Source organism: Cnephaeus nilssonii (genome assembly GCF_951640355.1).
Source record: "Cnephaeus nilssonii genome assembly, chromosome: 4".
Lineage (NCBI taxonomy): Eukaryota > Metazoa > Chordata > Mammalia > Chiroptera > Vespertilionidae > Cnephaeus > Cnephaeus nilssonii.
In genome coordinates this window covers 63,900,322-63,927,088 of record NC_137075.1, presented here as the reverse complement: position 1 = coordinate 63,927,088, position 26,767 = coordinate 63,900,322, and the positions used below count along the sequence as shown (strand labels likewise).

The 26,767-nt window shown below is 42.7% G+C and overlaps 2 protein-coding genes across 7 annotated transcripts in view; both read left to right on the top strand.

The window, feature by feature from the left end:
* CSNK1G1 (casein kinase 1 gamma 1) overlaps positions 1-26,767 on the top strand; it is a gene marked incomplete at its 5' end in the record, with an annotated part of 95,925 nt that overhangs the window by 10,295 nt on the left and 58,863 nt on the right. For all 6 annotated transcript variants that reach the window (XM_079767792.1, XM_079767793.1, XM_079767790.1 and 3 more), the window contains one exon: positions 6,332-6,401. In XM_079767792.1, the coding sequence (XP_079623918.1) occupies positions 6,332-6,401 (70 nt within the window). The remainder of the gene's footprint in view (positions 1-6,331; positions 6,402-26,767) is intronic.
* On the top strand, positions 13,178-25,615 carry LOC307097715 (ragulator complex protein LAMTOR1-like). Its single transcript, XM_079767794.1, has one exon. It carries the CDS (start codon positions 23,849-23,851, stop codon positions 24,431-24,433), a length of 585 nt encoding a protein of 194 aa, XP_079623920.1. The 5' UTR covers positions 13,178-23,848; the 3' UTR covers positions 24,434-25,615.

The window sequence follows — 26,767 nt, the reverse complement described above, 5'->3', positions numbered from 1 at the left end:
AACATTAGCATTGTGGGGATGCCAGAAGCAGAAGAGAGAGAGCAAGATATTGAAAATCTATTTGAGGAAATAATGACAGAAAACTTCTTCTACCTGGTGAAATAAATAGACTTACAAGTCCAGGAAGCGCAAAGAGTCTCAACAAGAGGAACCTAAAAGGGCCTACACCAAGACACATGATAATTAAAATACCACAGGTTAAAGACAAAGAGAGAATCTTAAAAGTGTCAAGAGTAAAGCAGTTAACTACAAGGGAGCACCCGTATGACTGTCAGTTGATTTCTCAACAGAAACTTTGCAGGCCAGAAGAGAGTAACAAGACATATTCAAAGTGATGATTAGCAAGGACCTATAACCAAGATTACTCTATCCAGCAAAGCTATCATTTAGAATTAAAGGTCAGATAAAGAGCTTCACAGACAAGAGGAAGCTAAAGGAGTTCATCACCACCAAACCAGTATTATATGAAACTAGAGGCCCGGTGCATGAAATTCGTGCATGGAGGGGGGTTGTCCCTCAGCCCAGCCTGTACCCTCTCCAATCTGGGACCCCTCGAGGGATGTCCGACTGCCCGTTTAGGCCCGATCCCAGGGATCGGACATCCCTCTCACAATCCAGGACTGCTGGCTCCCAACTGCTTGCCTGCCTGCCTTCCTGGTTGCCCCTAACCGCTTCTGCCTGCCAGCCTGATCACCCCCTAACCACTCTGCTGCCAGCCTATTTGCCCCCAACTTCTCTTCTCTCCCGGCCTGGTCACCCCTAACTGCCCTCTCCTGCAGGGCTGATCACCTCCAACTGCCCTCCCTTGCAGGCTTGGTCCCTCTCAACTGCCCTCCCTTGCAGGCCGGGTGCCTCCCAACTGCCCTCTCCTGCTGGCCATCTTGTGGTGGCCATCTTGTGTCCACATAGGGGCAGGATCTTTGACCACATGGGGGCAGCTATATTGTGTGTTGCAGTGATGATCTATCTGCATATTACTCTTTTATTAGATAGGATAGAGGCCTGGTACAGGGATGGGGGCCAGTTGGTTTGCCCTGAAGGGCGTCCCGGATCAGGTGGGGGTTCCCTAGGGGGTGTGCAGGAGGCAGCTGGTCGATGTTTCTCATTGATGTTTCTAGCTTTCTATCCCTCTCCCTTCCTCTCTGTAAAAAATCAATAAAATATATTTTTTTTAAAAAAGAGCGATGAGAGAAAAACATTGATCAGCTGCCTCCTGCACACCCCCTACTGGGGATGTGCCCACAACCAAGGTACATGCCTTTGACCAGGAATCGAACCTGAGACCCTTCAGGCTGCAGGCTGACGCTCTATCTACAGCTGCCTTCCACAAGCTGTAGACTGGTTCTTTCCAATGTCCTTTATTCATAGTGTTTCCAGAAGAGCACCTTGAAGCTCCAGTTGGCTGAGCTTGCTATAACTATGTGCTGAAGTGGTTGGCTGAAGGATGTAAGTCCTTCTGTAAGTCCTTCTGTTTGCAGTAAAGCCCCTCATGTTTTTAACATGTGATGCACATGCCCACTTTCCGTCATATACTACTAACTCTAAAGAGTTTTTGGCTTTTTTATCTGATAACTTAATTACCCAAGATAAGATTGGATATTTCTTATAAAGATTTCCAGTATAAAATTTTGAGACAGTTATGTTTGAAGAAGGATCTGTTGCCCCTTGTGGTTTGAATCCAAAGACTGTTTCTTGAGAAAGAACACTCCTCTTTTTAGTTTAGATCAACCTCTGTCTGGTTACATATTAATTTGTCATTGTAAGGTTCCAGGCGCAGGAAACGGGAGTCGGAGACCAAGGCATGTTAAAGGGGAGGTTTATTCCACAGTAACGAGCAAGATTCATTACGGAGGAGGGTAGAAAGACCAGGATTAGAGGAGAAGGTGGAGGGAGGGACCCATCCAGGCTGACTCGCAGACTGGGAGAGCAGCAACACCTGCAGCGGTGAACATGCCTTTTGAGGGAAGGAACAGGAAGGGGTTGGGCCCAGGACTGAATGGGAAGGGGTGGGGCCCAAGGCACTCGTCACGCGCTGATTGGTGGTTCACTGTCTCGGGGATGTCCCCGCAGCAATTGCTGGTTTCATCATAACTCCGCCCACCAGTTGGGGGAAGGGAGGATCTATCAGTCATTACTATTTCTATTTGGTCCTTGTGAATTATTAGTAATTTTGCTAATAGACAAATTCCTTAGTAGTCTGCTTTGATGGTGATATAGTGGGAGATCTAAAACCAAATGGAGATCAAGAGAGATCCCTCTTTATCTGTAGAGCTAAATGAATAAAGAAGTGACTTTACAGTATAATTAATATTCTGTATTTTTCTTTTGACTACAAGAATCTTGATAAACTTGAAGTCCAATTCTAATGATTGCTACTTTTACAATCAAAGAAGGGTATGAGTTCTTTAGGGTTCCTTGATGATATGATACAGCATGTCCTTGAATAATGTTTTGCTCAGTGTCATTTCATTAAAATGTTGATGAGTTGCCCTAGGAACTTAACTCCTGTTTTTATTAGATAGCCTATGATAAAATTGGTTTCTTTATACATTGTTTTGCTGCAGTTCCAAAAACCCATCGGAAACCTTAAGTAAGGATGTACTATATTCCAGTCTACATGAATTGATTTCAATAAAACCTTCCATGAAGTAAAGGGATAGCCTAGACAACTTCAAGGAAACTTCTGAATTCTGTAATTTATAGATTCTGTATCTTAAGAATAATGCAGAAAACTTCAAGTGGGTTCAAAAAGAGCTTTCAAAGATGATCAGAGAGCTAAAATATAGGACCAATGAGGAGAGGTAAAAGGAATTGGAATTACTTTGCCTGAATAAAGGAAGTTTAAGAAGTGATTGAATAGTTTTGTCATTTGAAGATAGCTATTATAGTATTCACAGGTTATTGCAGAGCTATTTTACCTGTTATTCAGGGCATAAGAGAAATAGGCTTCAATTTCAGTAGTGGAGATTTCAATTACATATAAAGACCTTCCCTACCACGAAACTTTTTAAATATCAGCATGAATTATCAAGGGAAACTGTGGAATCTTCTTTCTTTGAGCCTATCTAAAAATAGGATAAGAAACCTTTTAATAGGGAAAGAACATATTTTTCAACAAATGATGTTGGGAAAACTGGATATCCATATGCAATGAAGTTGGACCCTTATCTTGCACCATATGTAAAAATTAACTCAAAATGGTTCAAAGACCTAAACATAAGAGCTAAAACTATAAACCTCCTAGAAGAAAATGTAGGGAAAACTTTATGACTTTGGATTTGTCAGTGGTTTCTTGGATATTACACTAAAAGCACAAGTAAGAAAAGATAGATAAACACTGGCTTGTGTTGTGCAGTGGTTAGAGCATCAGCCTGTGCACCAAAGGAACTCAGGTTTGTTTCCCAGTTAAGGGCACGTACCTAGGTTGCAGATTCCATCCCTGGACCTGTTCAAGGTGTATCCAGGAGGCAACCAATTGATGTGTCTCTCTCATATCAATGTTTCTCCCTCTCCCTTCCACTCTCTCTAAAAACCAATGGAAAAAATATCTTCAGGTGAGGATTAATAAAAAAGAAAAGAAAAGATAAGGTGGACTTTATAAAAACTAAAAATTTATATAATATCAAAAGACTGAACAGAGTGAAAAGGCAACCCAGGAAATGGGAGGGAGAAAGTATTAAAAATCATATATCTGATAAGAAATTAATATCTCGAATTTACCTTTTTAACCATTTTTAGGTGTACAGTTCAATACAGAGAAATTAACCAGCCAAGTCTTGAAGTTTGTTATAGAGCAAAGTGTGATAGTTCAGCTACTTTATCTCTGGGGTCTTTAGAAACTATTTTTGAAAACTTGATCACCATATTGTTCACATATTTTAATTGCATGTATAATCTAATTTTCTTAAGTGTAAAGCTAAATATACATAAAAATTTTTCTGCAGCATTATTCATAATATTGAAAACTGAAAGCAATTCGTGTGTGTGTGCATACATATACAGAGGAGTACTATAGACATTAAAAATAATATACAAAAATAAATAAAGCCGAAACCGGTTTGGCTCAGTGGATAGAGCGTCGGCCTGCAGACTCAAGGGTCCCAGGTTCGATTGTGGTCAAGGGCATGTACCGTGGTTGCGGGCACATCTCCAGTAGGGGGTGTGCAAGAGGCAGCTGATCGATGTTTCTCTCTCATCGATGTTTCTAACTCTCTATCCCTCTCTCTTCCTCTCTGTAAAAAATCAATAAAATATATTTAAAATAAATAAACAAACAAACAAACAAATAAATAATATACAGCCCGGGTCAAGTGTCTCAGTTGGTTGGAGTGTCATCCCGTGCGGGGAGGGTATGGGAGGCAACCAATCAATGTTTCTCTCACATCGATGTTCCCCTCTCTCCCTCTCCCTTCCCCTCTCTCTAAAATCAATAAAAGCCCTAGCCCATTTGGCTCAGTTGAATAGAGCATCGGCTTGCAGACTGAAGGGTTTTGGGTTCAAATTCAGTCAAAGGCATGTACCGTGGTTGCAGGCTCAACCCGGGAGGCAACCCATTGATGTGTCTCTCTCTCTCTCTCTGTCTCTCCCCCTCCCTTCCACTCTCTCTAAAAATTAAAAATCAATGGAAAAATATCCTCGGGTGAGGATTAACCATAAATAAAGAAATAGATAGATAAAATCAATAAAAACATATCCTTGTGGGAGGATTAAAATATATATATATATATATATATATATATATATATATATATATATATACAGTTTTACTTACTGCCATGAAAAGATGTCGTTCTCACATTGTTGAATTTAAAGGCACATTTACAGAACAACAAATGGAGCATGATTTCACTTATTTAAAAAACTTTTTAGTCTATACTAATAAAAGGCTAATATGCTAATTAGACTGGGAGACCTTCCGGACGTCCTTCTGGACAAAGCCAGGGGTTTGGCCAGCCTGCAAACCGCCCCCAAACGGCCCTCAGCCCCTGGCCCAGGCTGGCCACACCCCCCAGCAGGGACCCTCACCCCTATGGGGACATGGCCAGCCTGCAAATGGTCCTCAGCTCCTCGCCCAGACTGGCCCCGCCCCCCAAAGGGACCCCCACCCTGATTTGGGATCCCCTTCAGGGCAGACCAGCTGGACCCCACCCGTGCACCAGGCCTCTATTCTATACTAATAAAAGGGTAATATGCTAATTAGACTGGGAGACTTTCTGGATGTCCTTCTGGACAAAGCCATGGTGGCGGGGCTGAGGCAGAGGTGGTTAGGGGTGATCAGGCCAGGAGGGGAGGGCAGTTGGGGGCAATCAAGCCGGCGTGGGTGGGGACAGTTGGGGGTGAGCAGGCCAGCAGGCAGAATGTTTAGGGGTGACAGGCAGGCAGGCAGGTGAGCGGTTAGGAGCCAGCGGTCCAGATTGCGAGAGGGATGTCCCAGATTGGAGAGGGTGCAGGCTGGGCTGAGGGGCCCTCCCCTCCCCCCGCCCTGCAAGAATTTCATGCCACTAGTTTATATATATTAGTAAATATTTGGAAGGACATTCACCAAAATGTTAATAGTGCTTCTCTGTAAAATGATAGGGGCTCATATTATTTTTAGTTTCTTCCTAATTTTTGTGTTTTTTTAAATTTTCTTCCTGAGCATATGTCATTTTTTTCTAAAAATAATAAAACTGTTTATTAGCCCAAGTTCATAATAAAACAAGCAGGAAATACATGCCAGTAGTTAATTAAAAGATTTGACATCTGGTTTCCTAGGATAATACATTTCAGGAGAACACTTGATGATGAGGGGAACTATCTTTGAATGATGGCTCATACAGAGTAATTTTTATTTAAATATCTATGGAAGGAATTATATGTAATTTGGTTTCATCTTCTCCCTAGTTGTGATTTCAAAGAGAAATTGTGGTAAGAAAATGCTATCATATGTAGATGTCATCTCTAAAATATTAAGTGATCTTATGGATGAAAAAAGTGAAGAGATAAAGAAGTACAAATTGGTAGTTACAGAATAGTTACCAGAATGTAAAGTACAGCATAGCGAATATAGCCCATAATATTGTAATAATTATGTATGGTGTCAAATTGGTGCGAGATTTATTGGGATGATTACTTAGTAAGTTGTATAATGTCTAATCACTGGGTTGTACATTTGAAACTAATATAATAATGTATGTCAACTATAATTGAAAAATAAAAAAATTATTTAAAGTAAAAAAAATAGTTAAGAAATAAATAAATATTAAGTGATCTTAACTCTGGTTTGTGTTGAAAACCTAAGAATAGAAAAATTCCACTTGTCTAAATCTGATCTCTCTTTTTTGGGTTTCAGGAACCAATAAAATCACGTGCTCCACAGCTTCATTTAGAGTACAGGTTTTATAAACAGCTTGGCAGTGCAGGTAAGTCAAGTCTGTTTTCTCCGTTTACTAAAATATAGATTACTGGAAGCCCTAAAATTTGCACATTTTCTTGACTTTACTCTCTTACGAGACACATATCTCCTCTGCTTGCTAGGTAGGTAAATAAACATAGTTAAAAAGCTACTTGGTCTTTGTCTCTTGGAGGAGCAGTTGAGTTGATTGGGGATCTGTGATTCTATTACAGTACCTGTAAACCAACCTTTGAAAGCTTTCGCCCACCTGAAATATACCTGGTATGGGGTTTTGCCTTTTGGCAGTTTACTTATTTTCTTTCCATCTCTTTATGTATACCAAAAGAAAGGAAGAGTGGTTGCTAATTTGCAAGCTATATTTTACCATATTGAGACTATATATCCATTTTAAAGACATACTATAAAATACATGTTCTGAAATACCATAACACTGTCATTTTATTCATTGTTTTCATTAATTTGGAAGACCTATCTAAATAATTGTAATAACCTATGACCTTTGAGGATTTAAAAAATTTAAGATTGTAATTTTTTTAAACATGCTTTTTTTTTTTTTTTTTTTTTTTTTTTTTTTTTTTTACCTAATAGCTCTAATTTTTAAAATATCCTCCTGGTTTCCAGAAAAGTATCTTGACTTAGCAAATGTTACCAACCTTAAGGAGGTTGTACCTATAGGATTTTATCACAGAAGATTAAATCCTTCAGTGCTGGGATTCAGCATTACTTGTTATTAGTAGACATTCCTTTGCTTTGTGCTTTCTTCAATGTGACAGTTTTGTATGAATGACTCAATGGTTTCTATTTCAAGTATCACTGTTGAAGGTACTATTGAAGGAATTTGAGTTACACTTCCTTAGAATATAGAGAATTCTATAAGAGCCTCTTGGTGTTATTAAAGTTGTCTTATACTCTGACCATGGCAATAATCAGCCATAGTCATAACCAAAGCAGGCGAGGATAGGCATTTGTCTTTCATTGAACCTAACAAGCATTCTTGCTCACAGTAGCCTCTTAGTATATACTGTTTGTTCATTGATGGTATCCTTAAATATGGAGTGTGCCTGGCATAAGATTTAAGATTGCCAACTGAGTGCATAGAACTAAACTTTAAAGTTGGCTGTAAATTTCACAGTGATAATTATCACAATTCACTTATGATAAACATATTTTTACATTTTTCAAAAATTTAGGGCACAGGTGAAAACTTGATAGATTCAGCCTAACTTAGAAGTTTGAGTAGACCTAAGGAAAATGACAAGGCCAGTTTGCAGAATTTCCTCTGTAAGCCCTTCCAAATAGAATGAACCAGATTAGGCCAATTCCCTTTTCAATATGAAGCCCCTAAATCTGATGAACCTGTTAATAGGGATAACATCTGTGCTGCTGGGTTCATACTATCCCCAAATACAAGAGAGCATTGCAGATTCTTGATGTTTTGGCATTCTACATGCATTAAAAATATTATTAAACTAGAAGCCTGGTGCACGAATTCGTGCGCCAGTGGGGTCCCTCAGACTGGCCTGCAGGATTGGGCCAAAACCGACTCTCCGACATCCCCTGAGGGGTCCCGGATTGTGAGAGGGCACATGCCAGGCTGAGGGACCCCACCAGTGTACAATTGGGGCAGGAGAGGGACGTGGTAGGGCTCCAGGGCATGTCCGCCCATCTCGCTCAGTCCCGATCGGCCAGACCCCAGTAGCAAGCTAACCTACAGGTCAGAGCGTCTGCCGCCTGGTGGTCAGTGCATGTCATAGCGAGCAGTTGAACAGCCTTAGCATATCATTAGCATATTATGCTTTGATTGGTTGAATGGCCGACCAAATGATTAGACACTTAGCATATTAGACTTTTATTATATAGGATAGGTAGATCATTGGATGAAGGGAGTTGATGGGACATCTGTAATACTTTCAACAATAAAGATAACTTTTTTAAAAATTAAAAAAAAATTGCCTTTCAGCCCTAGCTGGTTAGGCTCAGTTGATAAAGCATCGACCAGCAGACTGAAGGGTCCCAGGTTCCTTCCGGTCAAGGGCACATGCCGGGTTGTGGGCTTGATCCCCAGTAAGGGGTGTGCAGGAGGCAGTCAATCAGTGATTCTCATCATTGATGTTACAACCTCTCTCTCTTTCTCCCTTCCTCTGTGAAATCAATCTTACTGCATAAAAAGCTTACTATTTCACAATTTGCTATTTAGTTCCTATAAGAACGTGTTCAGGAAGAAAGGGAACATGTTATTACATCACTTTATCATCATTTGTTGAACTTATGCTTGAAACTGTTAACACACAGCTCAAAGAAATGGGGACAGAAACGGGTTCCTTGGTGATGGAGGAAGGTAAGAGAAAGACCATAAAGCCATTGCTGCTGTTAGTGGTAGAGGGGCAGCATATAACAGTTGTTGCAAATGCCTCTGAGCTTGTAACAGAGGGCTCAACAGTGTTCCATGGAAATAAAAAGGCAAAATTTTGGCCCAAATTTGAAGAACCTCCAATGCTCTGGGATATCCAACAAGGAATTACCATAAAGAGCAATAAACTCTATGGCTAGGAGTAGTCAAACAGAGATGGATGACCAATTGTTAAGAAGCAATTTTTAAAAATATATTTTTATTTCAGAGAGGAAGGGAGAGAGAGGGAGAGAGATAGAAACATCAATGATTAGAACCATTGATCTGCTGCCTCCTGCACACCCCCTGCTGGGGATCAAGCCTATAACCCAGGCATGTGCCCTGATGGGGAATCAAACCTTAACCTCCTGGTTCATAGGTTGACAATCAACCACTGAGCCACACCGGGCATACTGTAAGAAGCAATTCTTGCCCTGCAGCAGTGGCTTTATGGTCTTACTCTTTATGGTCTTTCTCTTACCTTCCTCCATCACCAAGCAGCTGGTTTCTGTCCCCATTTCTTTGAGCTGTGTGTTAACAGTTTCAAGCTTAAGTTGAACAAATGATAGTAAAGTGATGCAATACCTTGTTCCCTTCTTTCTGAACACCTTCTTATAGGAACTAAAAAGCAAATTGTAATAAGATTGTAAGCTATTTTATGTAATAAGATTGATTTCCTGTCTCCAGGCAGAAGTTGAACAGTTATACATTCTGGATGTTGTGAGGCCAATTTGTGCACTGGGTAAAAAGCTAGAATACCTGACTTTTTTTTTATTAATGCTCACCCAAGGATATTTTTCCATTGTTTTTTAATTTTTAGAGAGAGTGGAAGGGAGGGGGAGAGACAGAGAGAGAGACACATCGATTGGTTGCCTCCCACCTGTGCCCAGACCAGGGGATTGACCTGCAACTGAGGTATTTGTCCTTGACTGGAATCAATCTGGGACTCTTCAGTCTAAGGGCTGACACTCTATCCAGTGAGCCAAACTGACTAAGGCCTAGAATACATGACTTTTAAAGACCTATTTGAACTCTAAGATTGTATTAAAAAATAAAAACTTTAAAAAAATATATTGTTTTGATTTCAGAGAGGAAGGGAGAGGGAGAGATAGAAATATCAATGATGAGAGAGAATCATTGATCGGCTGCCTCCTGCACGCCCCCTACTGGGGATCGAGCCTGCAACCCGGGCATGTGCCCTTGACCAGAATCGAAACCAGGACCTTTCAGTCCACAGGCCGACGCTCTGTCCACTGAACCAAACTGACGAGGGCAATAAAAACTCTTAAAGACCCTAGCCAGTTTGGCTCAGTGGACAGAGCATCAGCCTGTGGACTAAAGGGTCCCAGGTTTGATTCTGGTCAAGGGCACATGCCTGGGTTGTGGGCTCGGTCCCCAGTAGGGGGCCTGCAGGAGGCAGCGGATCAATGATTCTCTCTCATTGTTGAAGTTTCTATCACTCTTTCCTTCTCCTTTCCTCTCTGAAATAAAAATATATTAAACAAAACAAAAAAATTCTTAAAGACCACATATTACTGTATAAGAAACATCATGGTACACATTTATATTATAGTTGGTATCTTCCTCAGTTTCAGAAAATATAAACTTATTTTTTTAGAATTTAATTATCCTATTTAAGGAGGGAATATGCTAATTGACTGCCACACCCTTGAAGATGGTGGCACCCACAGCCACAAGATGGCGGTGCCCAGTTCCCTTAGCCCTGCCGGGGCAGCAGGCATGCAGGACAGCCGGGCCCACTCCCAGGCTGGTCCAGCCACTCCGCGCACCTGCCTCTGGAGTCCCCCGGTCCCCTTAGCCCCCAGCTGCCCCGGTCCGGCCCAAGGCACAGGCAAGCCTTGGATGTTGGCTGCCCAGCCATCCAGAACCAGCCCAAGGTGCAGGCAAGCCTTGCATGGCGGTTGCACAGCCTCCCAGGGCCAGCCGCCAATGGCAGCTGCCCAGCTGCCCAGGGCTGGCCCGAGGTGCAGGCAAGCCTCAGATAGCGGCTGCCCAGCCACCCAGAGCCCCCCAAGGCTCAGGTAACCAGCACTGGCTGAGGCTTGCGCTGCCAACAGTGGCAGCAGCAGAGGTGTGATGGGGTGTCACCTTCCCCTGATCGCCAGGTCGCCTCCCACCCTTGAGAGCTCCCGGACTGTGAGAGGGGGCAGGCTGGGCTGAGGGGACCCCCCCCCCACCCCGCCCCGCTCCAGTGCATGAATTTTCATGCACCGAGCCTCTAGTATTATAAATATGACACTGGCAAAATGGACATCCAATGAGCCGTAAATCAAATGGGGACATTATCTAGTGTTTCCCATCATTGGATGGCTTGGGGCAAGGTATGTTTTTATTTGCAAATTATGGTTTGAACCTGAGATTGCTGGAGAATTTCTAAATTTATTACAAAGAAAAACTTTCACTAGTAAATGTTACTCTGTAACTATATGTAATTGACTATGAGAAATTATTGTTATTTTTCCCTGATTATTGGAAAGTTGAAGTTTTAGATGTTCTCTGTTTCTAAACCAAATATATTCTTCAGTTTTGTCTTATTTCTGCTCCATTCCTTCTTACATCACTGTGTTTTGATTTTTCATGGCACAATAGGCTTTGGCATTGGACATAATTATGCTTTCCAGAGGTAGTTTCTATAGGTTGTTCTGAGTACACAAGATTAGGAGTCAGGGACTTAAATATTGACTCCGGATTCCCTGGAACTTGCCTGCCCTGCTGGTAGCTTCAGTATTGGTTTGGTACAATGATACAACTTCACAAGAAAGAATAGCAGTATTTAATCTTTTTTTTTTTTAAATATATATTTTATTGATTTTTTACAGAGAGGAAGGGAGAGGGATAGAGTTAGAAACATTGATGAGAAACATCGATGAGCTGCCTCCTGCACACCCCCTACTGGGGATGTGCCTGCAACCAAGGTACATGCCCTTGACCGGAATCGAACCTGGGACCTTTCAGTCCGAAGGCTGACACTATCCACTGAGCCAAACCGGTTAGGGCAGCAGTATTTAATCTTGGTAATTAAAGCTGTAAGCCTTGGAATCAGCAGAAGAAAGCACCCTGTGAGTTGTAACCATCTTTCTTATCATTTTCTTCAGTCATCAGTGTTGTGTTAATTGTATGATAGCCACCATGTTAAGTCCCAAACTTACTTTCCTGTTATGGGAATGTTTTTATGCTCTCAGAATCCTTTTACTTAAGAGAGTGTATACATAGTCAATTTAACATTTTCCCAGCTCACAGCTGTTTTATCCCATACTAGAGGCCTGGTGCACAAAATTAGTGCACAGGTAGGGTCCCTAGGCCTGGCCGGCGATCGGGGCCTTCCAGCTGCTGGCCGTGGCCTCCCTTCTCCGGCTGCCGGCTGCTGACCGGAGCCTTCCTTTGTTCCGCACCGCCCCCTGGTGGTCAGCGCATGTCATAGCAAGTGATTAGTCTCCCAGTCAAACTCCCGCAGGGACAATTTGCATATTAAGCTTTTATATATATAGCTACTACTCACTTTTGCTTGTATTGAACAGGGTTGATAGATGACAGGTTTGTAGCAGAGATAGGCAAAACCAGTGGGCTAAACACAACAGGAAGCCTAAACATAAGAGGGGGTCAGTATGAGCATGAAGGTTCATAGCTAGACATGAGCGGCCACATGATAAGGGCCTAGTATAATATATGTTTGGTAATTAAATAAAAGATGAATAAATCCAAGTATGCAGCAGAAATTGCAGGAGGGAGGGAGAGGAAATGAATCAGAAAGGACAGAAACAAATGAGAGAATGAAGGTAGGCAAATGGCAAGAAAATAGGCCGCTAGATATAGAAATGAGAATGCAAGTTGATAAAATATGGTGGAGGGTCTCAGAAATAACTATTTCTTAAGAACAGTAGTTTTGAACAGTAGCTTTGACATCCTATCTAATAATAGAGTAACATGTAAATTACCATCACTCTGCTACGCCCACGATTGGGCGGCGGGAGGCTGGGGGGCGGGACTCGGGGTGGCCTATCCGGCCATTGAGAGGCACGGATCCGCTGCCACTGAGGGGGGCTACCCTGCTGTTGAGAGGCGCAGGGGATGGGACTCCCGCCCCCTGTGCCTCTCAACGGCCAGATCCGTGGCTGCTGAGGGGGCCTGCCGTGGACACCCAGCTGCACCTCTCAACGGCAGGGTAGCCAGGTGTCCGCGGCAGCCCCCCTCAGCAGCCATTGAGAGGCGCAGGGGGCGGGAATCCCGCCCCCTGCGCCTCTCAACAGCAGGGTAGCCCCCCTCAGCGGCCGCGGACCATCAAAAGTGGGGGAGCTGGGTGCCTGTCTGCTTCAGCACCAGGCCTTTCAGAAGCCTCCGCCGAGCCGGAGGCTTCTGAAAGGCCTGGTGCACCAGCGGACAGGCACCCAGCTCTACCACGAAAAGCGAAAGCGTATAGGGGACCCTACACGTGCATGATTCAATCATGCACTGGGCCTCTAGTTTTTAATAAATAACTTACTTTAGTACTTTGATTAAAAATTCCCACCACTTCACTTGGCATTTGGAAAGGCCCAACTGTAATATAAACGGACACTGCAATAATGTCTTTACTTCTGCACCCTTCTTAATTATATTGAGAGATCCTAACAGTAGTGGAGGAACTCATCTTGCTCTGGTTAAACATTTAATTCCATTCCTACATAGCAACCTGCCTGAGAAAAATTCTCAAGGGCTGTAGGAATAAATACCATATCATAGCTGATCTAACCCTGAGCTGCCATGTCCTGGCTATCCAGCATCTATTCTAATCTACTAATGACCATTCTGCTTTGGCTCTCTTATAAAAGATATGCTAGTCCTCAAATAAAAAAAAAAGACAACAAGATACTTATTGAAATTTCATAATGTAACAAAGCCCAGGCAAAATCTCATTGAACAGAGAATGCAAGTGAACTTAAGTACCCAGTAGGTACTTTATATGTTATTACATTTTTCCCATTTTTGAGCACAGGGAAGTTTAGTGAATGACTTACCCAAGGTCACACAATAGGAAAACTATGGTTTTGTGGGGGTTTTTGTACAATAGATTCAATGCAATTTCTGTCAAGATACCAATGGTGTATTTCACAGAACTGGAACAAATATTACAGATTTTTGTCTTGTGTGTGCATATATATACATTTACCTAGTAGATGCCTGGGGCCTTTAATCCATTACCTCTTACCTAATTATAATAGAGTGGTGGAAGATGATAGCCATAAAAATATTTAATTGAATCAAAGGCCCAGAACTGCCCTCTAGTGTGAAAGAGTAAGATTTTCTGTTTCACCAGGTGCCCCAAAATTTTATGCCATAGAAGGCTGCATTTGTTAACTCCAAAATCTTTTATGGCCTTTGGTGATATAGGTTTTGAAATATTTCTTTCCAAAACAAATTAATCATTTATGTTGAATACATGTGCCATCTATACAACTGAGAGGCTCAGAGCTACCTATGCAATTTTCACCCGCTGAAACCATTATGTTGTGACTAAAGAAAGTGTTCATAGATCTGATTGGGCTTTGCAGTTTTTGAGTTTCTGGAAGGGAATGGTTTTATATGTCATCAAAAAGGACAGGAGGTGCCAGTTGGTACCAAATCTAGGCAACTGTTAAATTAAAAAGAGCATGGTGCTTGCTTCAGCAGCACATATACTGAAATTAGAATGATACAGAGAAGATTAGCATGGCCTCTCTGCAAGGATGGCATGCAATTTGTGAAGTGTTCCATATTTTTAAAAATACTCAAAAAGAATATTGTTCTGCTTCAACAAAGGAATAAAGCATAAATCTGAAGAAAATCGTAAAGTGTGAAATTGACAAAACCCTTCGATAATGTTGTGAACTTCCTGAGGAGTGCATTGTAAACAAGCTGGGCAAACATAGGAAGCAGTAAACAGGAAATTAAAAATAAGAATATCTGAAGAGATACTGGAAAGATGGAAATTTTACTTAAAATAGAAGTGAATCATATAACAAGAGTAGTTGGGAACAAGTAACATGCCTCAACTTAGATATCCCGATACTTAGAAGTGCTTAAAGAATTTAGAAAAAAACTTTTGGTCTCCAGTTAGGCACAAATTTTTTATAATGAGAAGAAAGGATAAAATGGTGTTTTCAGTAAAAGAAAGTGAAATCTGGACCGTTTCTTGTCATGTATATGTTTTCAGAAATCTCTCTGCCAGGGGTATTATAGACGGAGGAGACAAAAACCCCTAAGTCTAGGGAAAATTGATCTTTTTAGTAAAAAAGAGCAGCCTTGAAATTACATTTTGACGACTATGGAGATTTAGACACTTGCCGTCTCTAATTACAGGCTGTGTGAATAAGTGGAGACAGCCAAGAATTGGAGCGAGGAGAAAAGTTTAGCCCAGTTTTTCCAGCTGTTTCTTTGTGACTCAGGTGTTAATCATGTGCCCATGCCTCAGTTTCCTTTTTCATACAACAGGAAAACCTCCTGTTTCTTATCAAATTTGCAGACCTGCTGGGGTTGGATGAGGTAATGTCTGTAAAGGCCTTGAATTCTTAAGGGAAAAGTGCTATGTAAACACAAGGCAGTATTGTTTTACATTGAAATTGAAGATCTATTCTGTAGAAATGGAAATATCCTATTTACATTTCTCGTAGCTTTAAGAAATATCAGAATGAAGAGATAACTTTTTCATTTTTTTGAAGAATTTCTGATGGATTCTAAAGCAATGGTCACTTGGTACTTCCCAGTCCTTTCTCTGACTCAATGCAGCAGAATTCTGGCTACTGTGAACCCATCATATCTGTGATCTTGAGTGAGGTGTTTGTTTCTTTCAGAGGAGCTGAATGTGGTCAGGTTGAAATACAATTATTCTCATTCAAGCCTCCTTGGTGAGAAGGAGTACCTTTACTTCCACAGCTCCATAGCAGTTTATGCCAATTGGGAGGGGACACTTGGCCACAGATATCTTGAACCCCAGAAAAAAAAAAAGATAAAATTGCCATACCTATTTTTGTTCTGTAAAATAGAGTTGAAACTATTGCTCAAGGACCAAGCCAACTGGTTCAGTTAATGTTTGATCCTTACCAAACTGCACTTATTTATGAATCCTCAAAGAAAGTGGTGTTACTAGTGCCAAACTGCTGAAACATCATAAATAAGGCTTATTGTTCTATGGGAATGTTAGTGAATATCAGTGCCCTCAAAGAGGAAGGATACATAAGCCTTGACTGGTGTGGCTCAGTTGGGTATTGTCCCATGCACCGATGAGTTGCAGGTTCTATTCCGGGTCTTTATTTGCTTATGCCAACAATTCTTCATTAACTGTGTTAAGGAAGAAGAATAAAAATATGAATGAATAATTTAAGATATGAGAACAAAGTCCCTCAAATTATTTCTTTATGGATTTGGTATACAGTTAGAGACATGTATGTTTACTAGTACTTACAAACTCAAAGCATCCAAACACTCTCTGGTGAAAATTCTGGAATATACTAGTAAGCCCTTTGAGTTTCAGAATTATGTTTGTTTCTTATCAGTGTAGTGGCTATAGCATTGCAGATCATCAGACATAAATAGCCCATCAGCAGCTAAAGAATTTATGTAGATGCAATCAAGTTGAAGGAGGGATCATAGCTTGTCAACTGTTTGCTTAGCTCCATTCTTAATAGTTACAGTTCAGGGAAGACAGCACTCTAGATCTCATACCCAGCTCCCTAAAAAAAAAAAAAAGAGTAACTTTAGAGAAGGAATTTATAATTATCTATGTGCAGCTTGGCCAAAGGAAAAAAAATTTTTTCCAGTTGAAAAATTTTGTAAGTTCTAGAGAAAATTAATATCATTGAAGGTTTGGAAAAATATATAAAAGAAAGATTTACTTTCTCCACTTAGCTGCTGTGTATTTCCTTAGTCGTTTTTATTTCTATATTTTTCATTAAAATTTTTCTAATTTAAAGATAAGATTGGGGATCTGTTTATCAAATGGAAAGGTATAAATTTCAAACAGTGTTGAGATCCTTTTAGCTTTATTATCCAACTAGAGGCCCGGTGCACGAATCTGTGCATGGGTGGGGTCCGGCTGACCCTGCCCCCCAGTCGGGAGGGGGGCGGGGGAAAGCCCAATTGGGGCCAGGGCCGGCCAGGGAAGGGGCTGTGGCAGTTGGCTGTCCATCCCACCCCCTGGTCGAACTCCCAGTTGAACTCCAGGTCGAGGGGACAATTTGCATATTAGCCTTTTATTATATAGGATATGGATTTGAGAGATGAGATAGTAAAGGGGTAAGATGAGTTAAATGTCAAGTTGAATATTATGATTGAACAATAATTGAAATATTGAAAATATTCTAGGAAGATAATAAAAGAATGCTAGAAAAGAAGTTGGTGGGGCCTGTCTATGTGATAGTTTGTCATATTGAGGCACTGGCACTTTGGGGACTTGGTAGCATAATTTGAGTCTAGAGGCTTTATTCAAAATCCTAAGATACCTCTCAGAACACCATGTTTTAGTTCATTGGCTGCTGGGATAATCTAATAAACATTCAAATAATCAGACCACCACCAGCTGTCAAAGATCACACATACTAGTTTTTAGGTATCTATATATATAAAAGCCTAAGTGACCAGAACTACGGGAATGACCGGTCACTATGACGTGCACTGACCACCAGGGGGCAGACGCTGAATGCACGAGCTGCCCCCTGGTGATCAGTGCACTCCCACAGCCAACCTCCCCCAGCCAGCCAACCTCCCGTGGTCCCTCTCTCTGGCCCCCAGGCTCGGACAGGGAACCGGGGATAGGTGGCAGCGGATGCGGCCCCTTTCCCAGGGGCGCCAAGGGCTGGCTCCCTCCTTGGGGCCGGTGGCCAACCTCCTGTGCCTGGTCCCTTCCTCTGGCTGCCAGGCCCCAATTAGCTGTGAGCCGCAGTGGCGGTGTGGCAGCGAGGGAAGGAGTGGGGGAGGTGGGGAACCGCTAGGTGGCAGGGCACCAATGATGGCGGTGTTGGCGTTCGTTCCTTCCATGCCCAGCCCGGCGACTATCGCCTCCTCTCTGGCCCAGCCCTGATCAGCCTGGCCCTGGTCAGCCCTGATCGCTGGCCAGGCCTAGGGACCCCACCCGTGCACGAATTTCATGCACCAGGCCTCTAGTCTTATATAAAATGCTAAGATTTCAAGGGTGATGGTTTTCCTAAGGAGATAAAGCTAGCACACAGGTGAAAATCATGCGTAATCAGTTAGCCTTCAAAAATCCCTTAAATTGCCCATAGAGAATAAAATGTAATCTAACTGGATTTGTGTATTATGATCAGGTTCAGTAAGTAATGCTGCATAGCATGGAGGTATAGTATATACAGTGGTACCGAGTTGATATAATAAAGTATATATCTGCAAAATATTTTATGGTAGTTTTTTATTTTCTTAAACTGTTTTAAGCCAAGCATACATTGTTAAATTTGAGTAAGTAGCCCAGGTGGTGTGGTTCAGTGGTTCAGTGTCAACCTATGAACCAGGAGGTCACGGTTCATGCTCAGGTTTCAGGCTTGGTCCCCGGTAGGGGCCTGCAGGAGGTAGCCAGCCGATCAAGGATTCTCTCTCATTACTGTTGTTTCTCTTTTTCCCTCTCCCTTCCTCTTTCAAAGTAATAAAGATATATTTAAAAACAATTTTTTAGTAAGTAAATTTGGTTCTTATGCCATTTCACACCACAGTCTTCCTTCATTTTATTAATATTTATGAAAAGTTTAACCTAATACCAGGTTAGCATTTATCTCTCTGTTTTCTACCTGTAAGCTCCCAAAGGGCAGAATCTGTATCTTATTTATCGTTTGGGTTTTTTTCATTCCTTCCCTAAAGCATCTAGTATAATGTCTTGCACATAGTGAGTATTCAGGATACGTTGGTTACAGTGGAGGAAGATGAGCAGTTATATGTGTCTTAGTCAATACTATTTTGATTACAAATAACAGAATCTATTCCAGTTAGCTTACATCTAAAAGGAGAATTTACTGGAAAATCTCGGGGACATGGCATGCAACCAAGGAAGGAAATATACAGGTTTCACTGGAGATAGAACAAAGCACTTTTGCCTCTAGGAACCAAGACAACTACTCTCTGTCCCTGGCTTTCTGTGCAACTCCTCTAGACTCTGACACTCTATTTGATGCTCCTTCTGCTGAGAGTCATAAAATTCCTTGCCTCGGCTCTTGTTAGCCCTCTTCATTTTCTTCATATTACTAGCCTTCTTGACTTCTCTTTACATTTAGTAGGATAAGGTCTCTCATGTAGCCCCTTGGAATTTAAGCACCCGCAGAGACTGACTTGGGCCCTGTGTCCAAATTGCAAGTTCCTGGAAAAGAGACCGGCTGATTCTGCTTGGAACAGCTTTTCAGTACTAGTCCAGGTACCTTATTCAAAAGGTACAAAACCATGTGAACTCTACCACTCAGCAGAGAGCAGGTTCTCTAAGAATATGGCTTTGAGAACCGGGAGAAAACAGTTATTAGTGTGACAAGAGAAGGATGAGCTTACAGATGTTCCTTTTTTTTCCTCTTCATGTAACACTTGCTAAAAAGCAAGACATTTTTCCTTAAGACAATTCAACATCTTGAGATCCTCAAAGTGGGGTGTAGAGCCTGAAAACAAGTGTAGTGTCCTGGCATAGGGCAGTGAATCCCAGAAAGAAAACTTCCTCTTTAACAACTAATTGTGCCTATGTTTATTGTACTTACCCATCCAGAATAATCTTAGAAGAAAGAAAAGAATAATCTTAGGGGAAAACGCTGCTTTGGACCTGTGTTAAGAGAGGCAGACCTTCTCATACTTTGCAGAGGTCTGGAATAATGAATTAAGGTGTAAGCCACATCTGCCAAACTTGCACCCTGTGAACGACCTGCTCCTTTCAGTGTGAGTGGCCTATTTGAAGTAAGTAAACATGAGACAACAGCAGAAGCCTCGTATTCAAAACAAAAAAGGTCTAAAGGTCTGTTCTCTGGGTAAAGGGTGAGGAGGATGTTTGAAAAGATCTGAGCCTTTGTGTGTATTCTTAGCAGAAGGAGCAGCACCAGTGTCACTGTTGTTCCTCATAGCGAGCTTGAGTTGGTGAATCAGTAGCAAGAACCTGAGATTGATGTAAGAATAGTATCTCTGCCTTATAGTGTATGGATCAAACTTCAGACAATGAAAAGTGTGGTGTGGTCACCATCTTTTCCTTTTAAAGAGGATGTGCGCATGTTTGTTTTCAAATTTATCTACATTTTAAAAGGACATTTAAATGCTTCCTTTGATATTACAACGTAAGTCCAATCTGAGACTAATGCTTAATTTTGTGAGGAAAAAAATAGGAAGAGTTGTTTCATGTAATGGGCTTGGAAAGGTGTGATTCACACAATACTAATAATGGCTAGTCTTTTTTTTTTTGTCTTTTTTTTGTAAAAGTGATTTCATAACTGACTGCTTCCTACAACATGGCTCTGAGGTAGGTAGGAAAGATCTCATTATTGGCTTTTGATACATGAAGAAACAGTATGAATTGCTAAGTAGGTAGTGGCAGAGTTTTGGCATCTTTCAGCTCCACAACTCTAACAGCCAAATGTTGTGTTCCAAAATATTTCCCAGGAGGTTCTGGCTCTTAGAGTTTAATTTTTGACATGGCTGATACCTGTGGTTTGATATATTTGCAATTGGCGGATCCTGTTATTTGGGCCAACCAAGTGCTAGCCAATGCCTACTAGAATGTGAACAGACTTGAAAAGGGCCCACTTCTGAGATGAATGTGCTGTCACCTGCATGCATGTGACCAAAAATCACCCAAGTTACAGTATAAAATTTGAGATCCATTTTTGTGTGCTGTTAATTGAGACCATAAGTTGATCTCCCCCCCCAAAAAAAATAAATAGTTAGCTAGTTTTATATAAACCACTTATGGAGTAATCTATTTTTTCCATATGGTTTATGATGTATACTTTCTCATAAAACAAGTTATAATATACTAGAGGCCTGATGCACGAAGATTTGTGCAAGAATGGGCCTTCCTTCCCCTGGCTGCCAGAGCCGCCTTTCCACCTTCGCACGCTATCCAGAGGCCTGGAGTAGCTGGGGTAGTGCGGAAGGCCGGCATCATCACCACAGCAATGACACAAGCATCCCGCCCCTGGCCGCTTGGTGCCTGCGTATGCAAATTAAACCGGCAATTTTGGTGGGTTAATTTGCATACTCACTCCTGATTGGCTGGTGGGCGTTGCAAAGGTATGGTCGATTAGCATGTTACTCTTTTATTAGGTAGATACAAAGGTCTGTTTCAGGCCTGTTTGTTTAGTTGCATTGATCTATTGATTCTTACACCAACATTATACTCTTCTAATTAGGATTAAAAGACACTTTAATATCTTAAAGTGTACAGTTTATGTACATTTCCACCAATTTTACTTTTTTAAGATATAGCTATCTTCACACAATGGTTGTCACATACAATGCTTGGCATTATATAAAAAATATACATTTATTTGGGAGTAATTGACATTTTCCATTAGTGTTTAGTTTACTCTCCAAGAGCATATTTTATCTTTCCATTTGTTTAAGTTTCTTCTCGTTTCATTTTCCATAACTTGTAACTATTGTGAACCAGTCTTCCCCTCATTACATTTTTTTATTTTTTTGCTGCAAAAAGCTTTATTGTTTCATTTGGCCCAGTGCATGGGAGAGGGCTCTAGGGTGGTTAAAAGAATGGCTAGTAGTTTCGGGAAGAGGCTCAGGTAAAAGCCAGACCCCAGGGGATGCAGAGGGGCCCCTCAAAGGCCTCTGGGCTCCACAGGCTCCTAGTCATGCTGGAGGGTTGGCTTTTTCTAGAGATACTCACCCAGCCCAGCCTGGGCCCAGCGCCTGTGGAGGTGAGTCAGGTATAACAGCTAGTCTTTAATGGAGCTAATTTAGTGGTGATAGTACCATGAATTTCTATCTGTTCTTCCCAGGATGAAATATGACCTTGACCTTTATTAACTAGTTATACTAGTTAGCCAGGAAAGGAATACTTCTGAACTAGGATAAATTTTATGATTGTGTGTCCTTTATGTGTATTTTCCATTATTTAGAGCAGTGAGACACATTTTTCATATTATGGCTAATAAGGTACTCTATGGTACAGTGAAATATAAGCAAAAAAGTTCATATCTAATGCTGTAAGAGACTAGCTTATCTGTTAGAGCCAAACCCCATGTGGCCCTTCTCTGCCCCTTAAAACTTTCAAATAGCTCTAAGTCACATGATGCATATAGAGTATTACCTGTAATCACATACATAAAATTTGTCCCTCTCCCTTTGGGGAGAGAGGGGAAGGAATTCTATTTTAAATGTTTTGCTGGTGAAGACTTGTTGGGCCAATAATTTCTTGAATTGCAAATAGAGTGTTGTGAGTTTATTATAGAAATTGGCCTGCATACACCGCACAGTAACACACAGTACTAACACCTTTTCAGTGTGTTGTTTTGCAAAGTGCAGAACTGCTGGAGATGTTTGCTCAGTGTGAAGGCAGAATATGTTACTTGGATTTTGTCTTTAAGGAACTTCATGAAAAATAGAAGGTTAGATTCCAAAAATAAACTCAAGTAACATATGTAAGTGGACTGAGCTGGAGAGTTATACTGTATAGTGCTTATGAAGGCAAAGGTTTGGCAAAGGTCAATCACCGAAGCCTGTCAGTCGGAGCTTGCTTATAAATAGACACAGACCCTCCAGGCTCTGATGTCATTCTAGGTCATACTTTTCTCTCTTAACTCACACCTCTCTTACTATGTACCTGCATGTTTCTCTTCTTTCCATCTTGCAGCCATTCTTTTTTTAACATTTTTAAAAAATTTACTGATTTCAGAGAGGAAGGGAGAGGGAGAGAGAGATAGAAACATCAATGATGAGAGAGAATCATTGATTGGCTGCCTCCTGCACAACCCACACTGGGAATCGAGCTCGCAACCTGGCATGTGCCCTTGATCAGAATGGAACCCAGGACCCTTCAGTCTGCAGGTGGACACTATATCCACTGAGCCAAACCAGACAGGGCTTACAGCCATTCTTTAGACATTAAGAATGGCTTTGTGACTAGAGAATGCTTATTTAAGGATGTCAAAGATCCTTGAAGTTTCAATCCAAACTAAGGGCTAGAGTGAACTTATTGACCATTATAGGACTGACCACAGTCCTCAATCATTACACCTCCTAACTCATAGTTTGTCAAGATTAATCATTAAGAAGAAAGTTAACATATTCTGTATAATAAAAGGCTAATATGCAATTTGACCGAACGGCAGAATGACCAGTTGCTATGATGCACACTGACCACCAGGGGCCAGATGCTCAACGCAGGAGCTGCCCCTGGTGGTCAGTGCGCTCCCACAGGGAGAGCACCACTCAGCCAGAAGCCGGGCTCGCAACAGCAGTGGTGGTGGGAGCCTCTCCCACCTCCGCGGCAATGCTAAGGATGTCTGACTGACAACTGAGGCCTGCTCCCACCTAAGCCATCAGCCGGACATCCCCTGAGGGCTCCTGGACTGCGAGAGGACGCAGGCCGGGCTGAGGGCCCCCCCCCCCCCCCCCGCTGAGTGCACGAATTTCGTGCACCGGGCCTCTAGTATTTAATATCCCTAAAGCTATAGAGTGTTACGGAATGAAAAATATGAGTGATTGCAGTGAATTATTCCCATGGGTTATGAGAAGGTGGAGGTATGTATCCACTGTTTTGTATTAAAACTTTTTAAAAATATATTTTTATTGATTTTAGAGAGGAAGGGAGAGGGAGAGAGAGATAGAAACATCAATGATGAGAGAGAATCATTGATCAGCTGCCTCCTGCACTCCCCCTATGGGGATTGAGCCCATCACCTGGGCATGTGCCCTTGGCCAGAATAGAACCTGGGATCCTTCATTCTGCAGGCCGATGCTCTATCCACTGAGCCAAACCGGCTAGGGCTGTATTAAAACTTAACAAAATTTAGTTGCTTGCTCATTGCAGCCACGGGTCATGTGACCGGAAGGGCTCCTTACAGACGCGGTCCCTCCTCTCGGCCTGAGCACCCGGCCCGACCCCGGCCATGGGGTGCTGCTACAGCAGCGAGAACGAGGACTCGGACCAGGACCGAGAGGAGCGGAAGCTGCTGCTGGACCCTAGCAGCCCCCCCACCAAAGCCCTCAATGGAGCCGAGCCCAATTACCACAGCCTGCCTTCCGCTCGCACAGATGAGCAGGCCCTGCTCTCCTCCATTCTTGCCAAGACAGCCAGCAACATCATTGACGTGTCTGCTGCAGACTCCCAGGGCATGGAGCAACATGAGTACATGGACCGGGCAAGGCAGTACAGCACCTGCTTGGCTGTGCTGAGCAGCAACCTGACCCATTGGAAGAAGCTGCCGCCACTGCCATCTCTCACCAGTCAGCCCCACCAAGTGCCGGCCAGCGAACCCATCCCCTTCTCCGACCTGCAGCAGGTCTCCAGGATAGCTGCTTATGCCTACAGTGCACTTTCTCAGATCTGTGTGGACGCAAGAGAGGAATTGGTTGTACAGTTGGGATCCCATGAAGACAGTGGTCCTTGGACAGCTCTTCTTCTCCTCTCTTCACCCCGCCTCCCCTGGCCCCAGCCTCACTATGGCTTATACAGTACCCTGACCTGCTACTAATCACAGAGAAGAATGTGGAGGAGGAGGAGAAGAGCAAGGCTAGAAGCCTGGACAAGTGAGGATGGAGCAAGAGAGGGTAGAACCATTTGGGACTGGCCTTCGAAGCCCTGGCCAGGGGTGGGGTGGGGGTCAAAAGGACAGGGCCTGGTAGGTCTTCACTGTCACTGGGAAGGGGTGGAGGTAACACTGTGAGAGTGATCACTTAGGGGGCCTATAAATGCCCCTTTCCCACTCTTTCTCTTGGCCTCACTCTTTGCCCCTCTCCGACTTGGTGCTTATAGGCACCTCACTAGGGTTTGTGACCAGTGTCTGGATGAGATTGAATTTGAATGAATTGAGTTTGTAGTTCTAGCACCCTGGGTTTTTACATGTTTGGGGTTTTGGTGTTTGTTTGTTGTTGTTTTTTTTTGGGGGGGGGGTGTTATCTCCCTTGATAAAGGAAATGTATTAAAAAAAAAAACTTAACAAAATTTTTTCTTATATCTGTCTTTGTCATTGGTGGGAGAGAATATTTTCCTCAAGTTTTAGTAATGAACTACATAAAATAGATAACTCCCTACATAAATATAGATAACTCCAGGCACCTACTTTTTTTTTTTTTTTTATCCTCACCTGAGGATTAAGACTATTTTTTCCATTGATTTTTAGAGAGAGTGGACGGGATGGGGGGAGAAAGGAGAGAGTTCTCATCTCAATGTGAGAGGAACATATCAATTGGTTGCCTCCTGCTTGTGCCCCAACTGGGGTGAGGGATTGAACCTGCAACTGAGATAAGTGCCCTTGAGCAGGAATCAAACCTGAGACCCTTTGATTTGCAGGCCAATGCTCTAACTACTGAGAAAAACCAGCCAGGATCTTACTTTTAAAATAGTTACCTATTTGCTAGCTAAGCCCTACTCTATATGTAGCATATAACTTATCTATAAGCATGTTTAAGACAAAGATCAACAAAAAGATTAATTTTTAACATTTGTGACCAGTTATATTATCATCTTTCCACAACTCCTAAGCAAGTAATTTATATTCCACCCCTTAAAAAAAGAATTTGTTAGTTCTGTATACCTCTGCATTCTTTTATACTTTCAACAATCTGGCACACTTTTAACTTTTCTCCCTTTCTTTATACTTCATAGTAGAGGCCTGGTGTACAAATTCATGCATGCTTGGGGTCCGGCCGCCTGCTGTGATGGGAGCCATGCTGGTGTGGGGGAGGGGCCGTGGGCGGTTGTCCGGCCCTGCCCATGATCGGGTTTGGGGGGCAATCTGGGGTGGGGCTGGCTGGGGGGATGAGCCATGGGTGGTTGGCCGGCCAGCCCTGCCCCCGATCAGGGTGGGGGGGGGCCAGTTGGGGGTCAGGCCAGCCGGGGGAGGGTCAGCGGGAGGTTGAGGGGATCAATTGGGGCCCCAATCAGGCCAGTTGGCCACCGCAGTGTGCATCATAGTGACCGGTCATTCTGGTCAGTTGGCTTTTATATGTATAGATTTCTTTAATTCATTCCTTACTAGCCTGTAGCAGTCTCTTACTAATAATAATTACTTCAGTTATACTAGTAATACAAGGAAATAATGTTTTCACTAACAAAAACATAATGAGCATCATCTGTGTTCATAGCATTGTACTGATTAATTTGAGGTCACAGAGTTATAAATAAGATGGTCTTTGTCCTTCAGGAGACTTGAGCCTCATTAGAAGGAAAATTTAATGTTTACTGATTGTAAGGTATTAATTGTCCTAATGTTGTCTTATGTAACTATGAGGTATGGTGGACACTGATGTGTCTAAGTAACTATAATGTAAACTAAAACAATGGAATGTTCTTTTTTTAAGGAAATTATAAAATTACTAGGGGCCCAGTGCACGAGTTCATGCACCTTGAAAGGAACTGTGTGCCGCGAGGCTGCAGTGGGCACAGGGGTGGGTCTTCACCCATCCTCCGCACCCCAGCCTGGCTCCTCCCTCCGTGAGCCGCGGTCCCCAGTCCCCTGTGTGCTGGGAGCCCTGCTCCCGCCGCCGCCGCTCCCATGCGCTGACCACGCTGGCCCCACTCGCACCTGCTGATGGCACGGAGCGATTGGGGCCTGCACCAGCAGTGGGTGTGAGTGGGGCCGGCACCATCAGTGGGTGCGAGTGGCGGCTACTGCCCTGATCGCCTCTTAGGAGCAGGGGGAGGTGGGGAAGCCTCAGGAGTGATCAGGGCTGGCAGCCGCTGCTTGCACCCGCTGACGGTGCTGACGGCGCCAAGCGATTGGAACTGGCTCCGGTTGCCGGCTATGGGTGTGAACGGGGCCAGCACCGGTAGTGGGTGCAAGAGGTGGCTGCTGGACCCGATCGCC

Excerpts from the sequence above, each read along its gene's own strand:
- LOC307097715 (XM_079767794.1), top strand. The coding sequence starts at position 23,849 with ATGGGGTGCTGCTACAGCAGCGAGAACGAGGACTCGGACCAGGACCGA.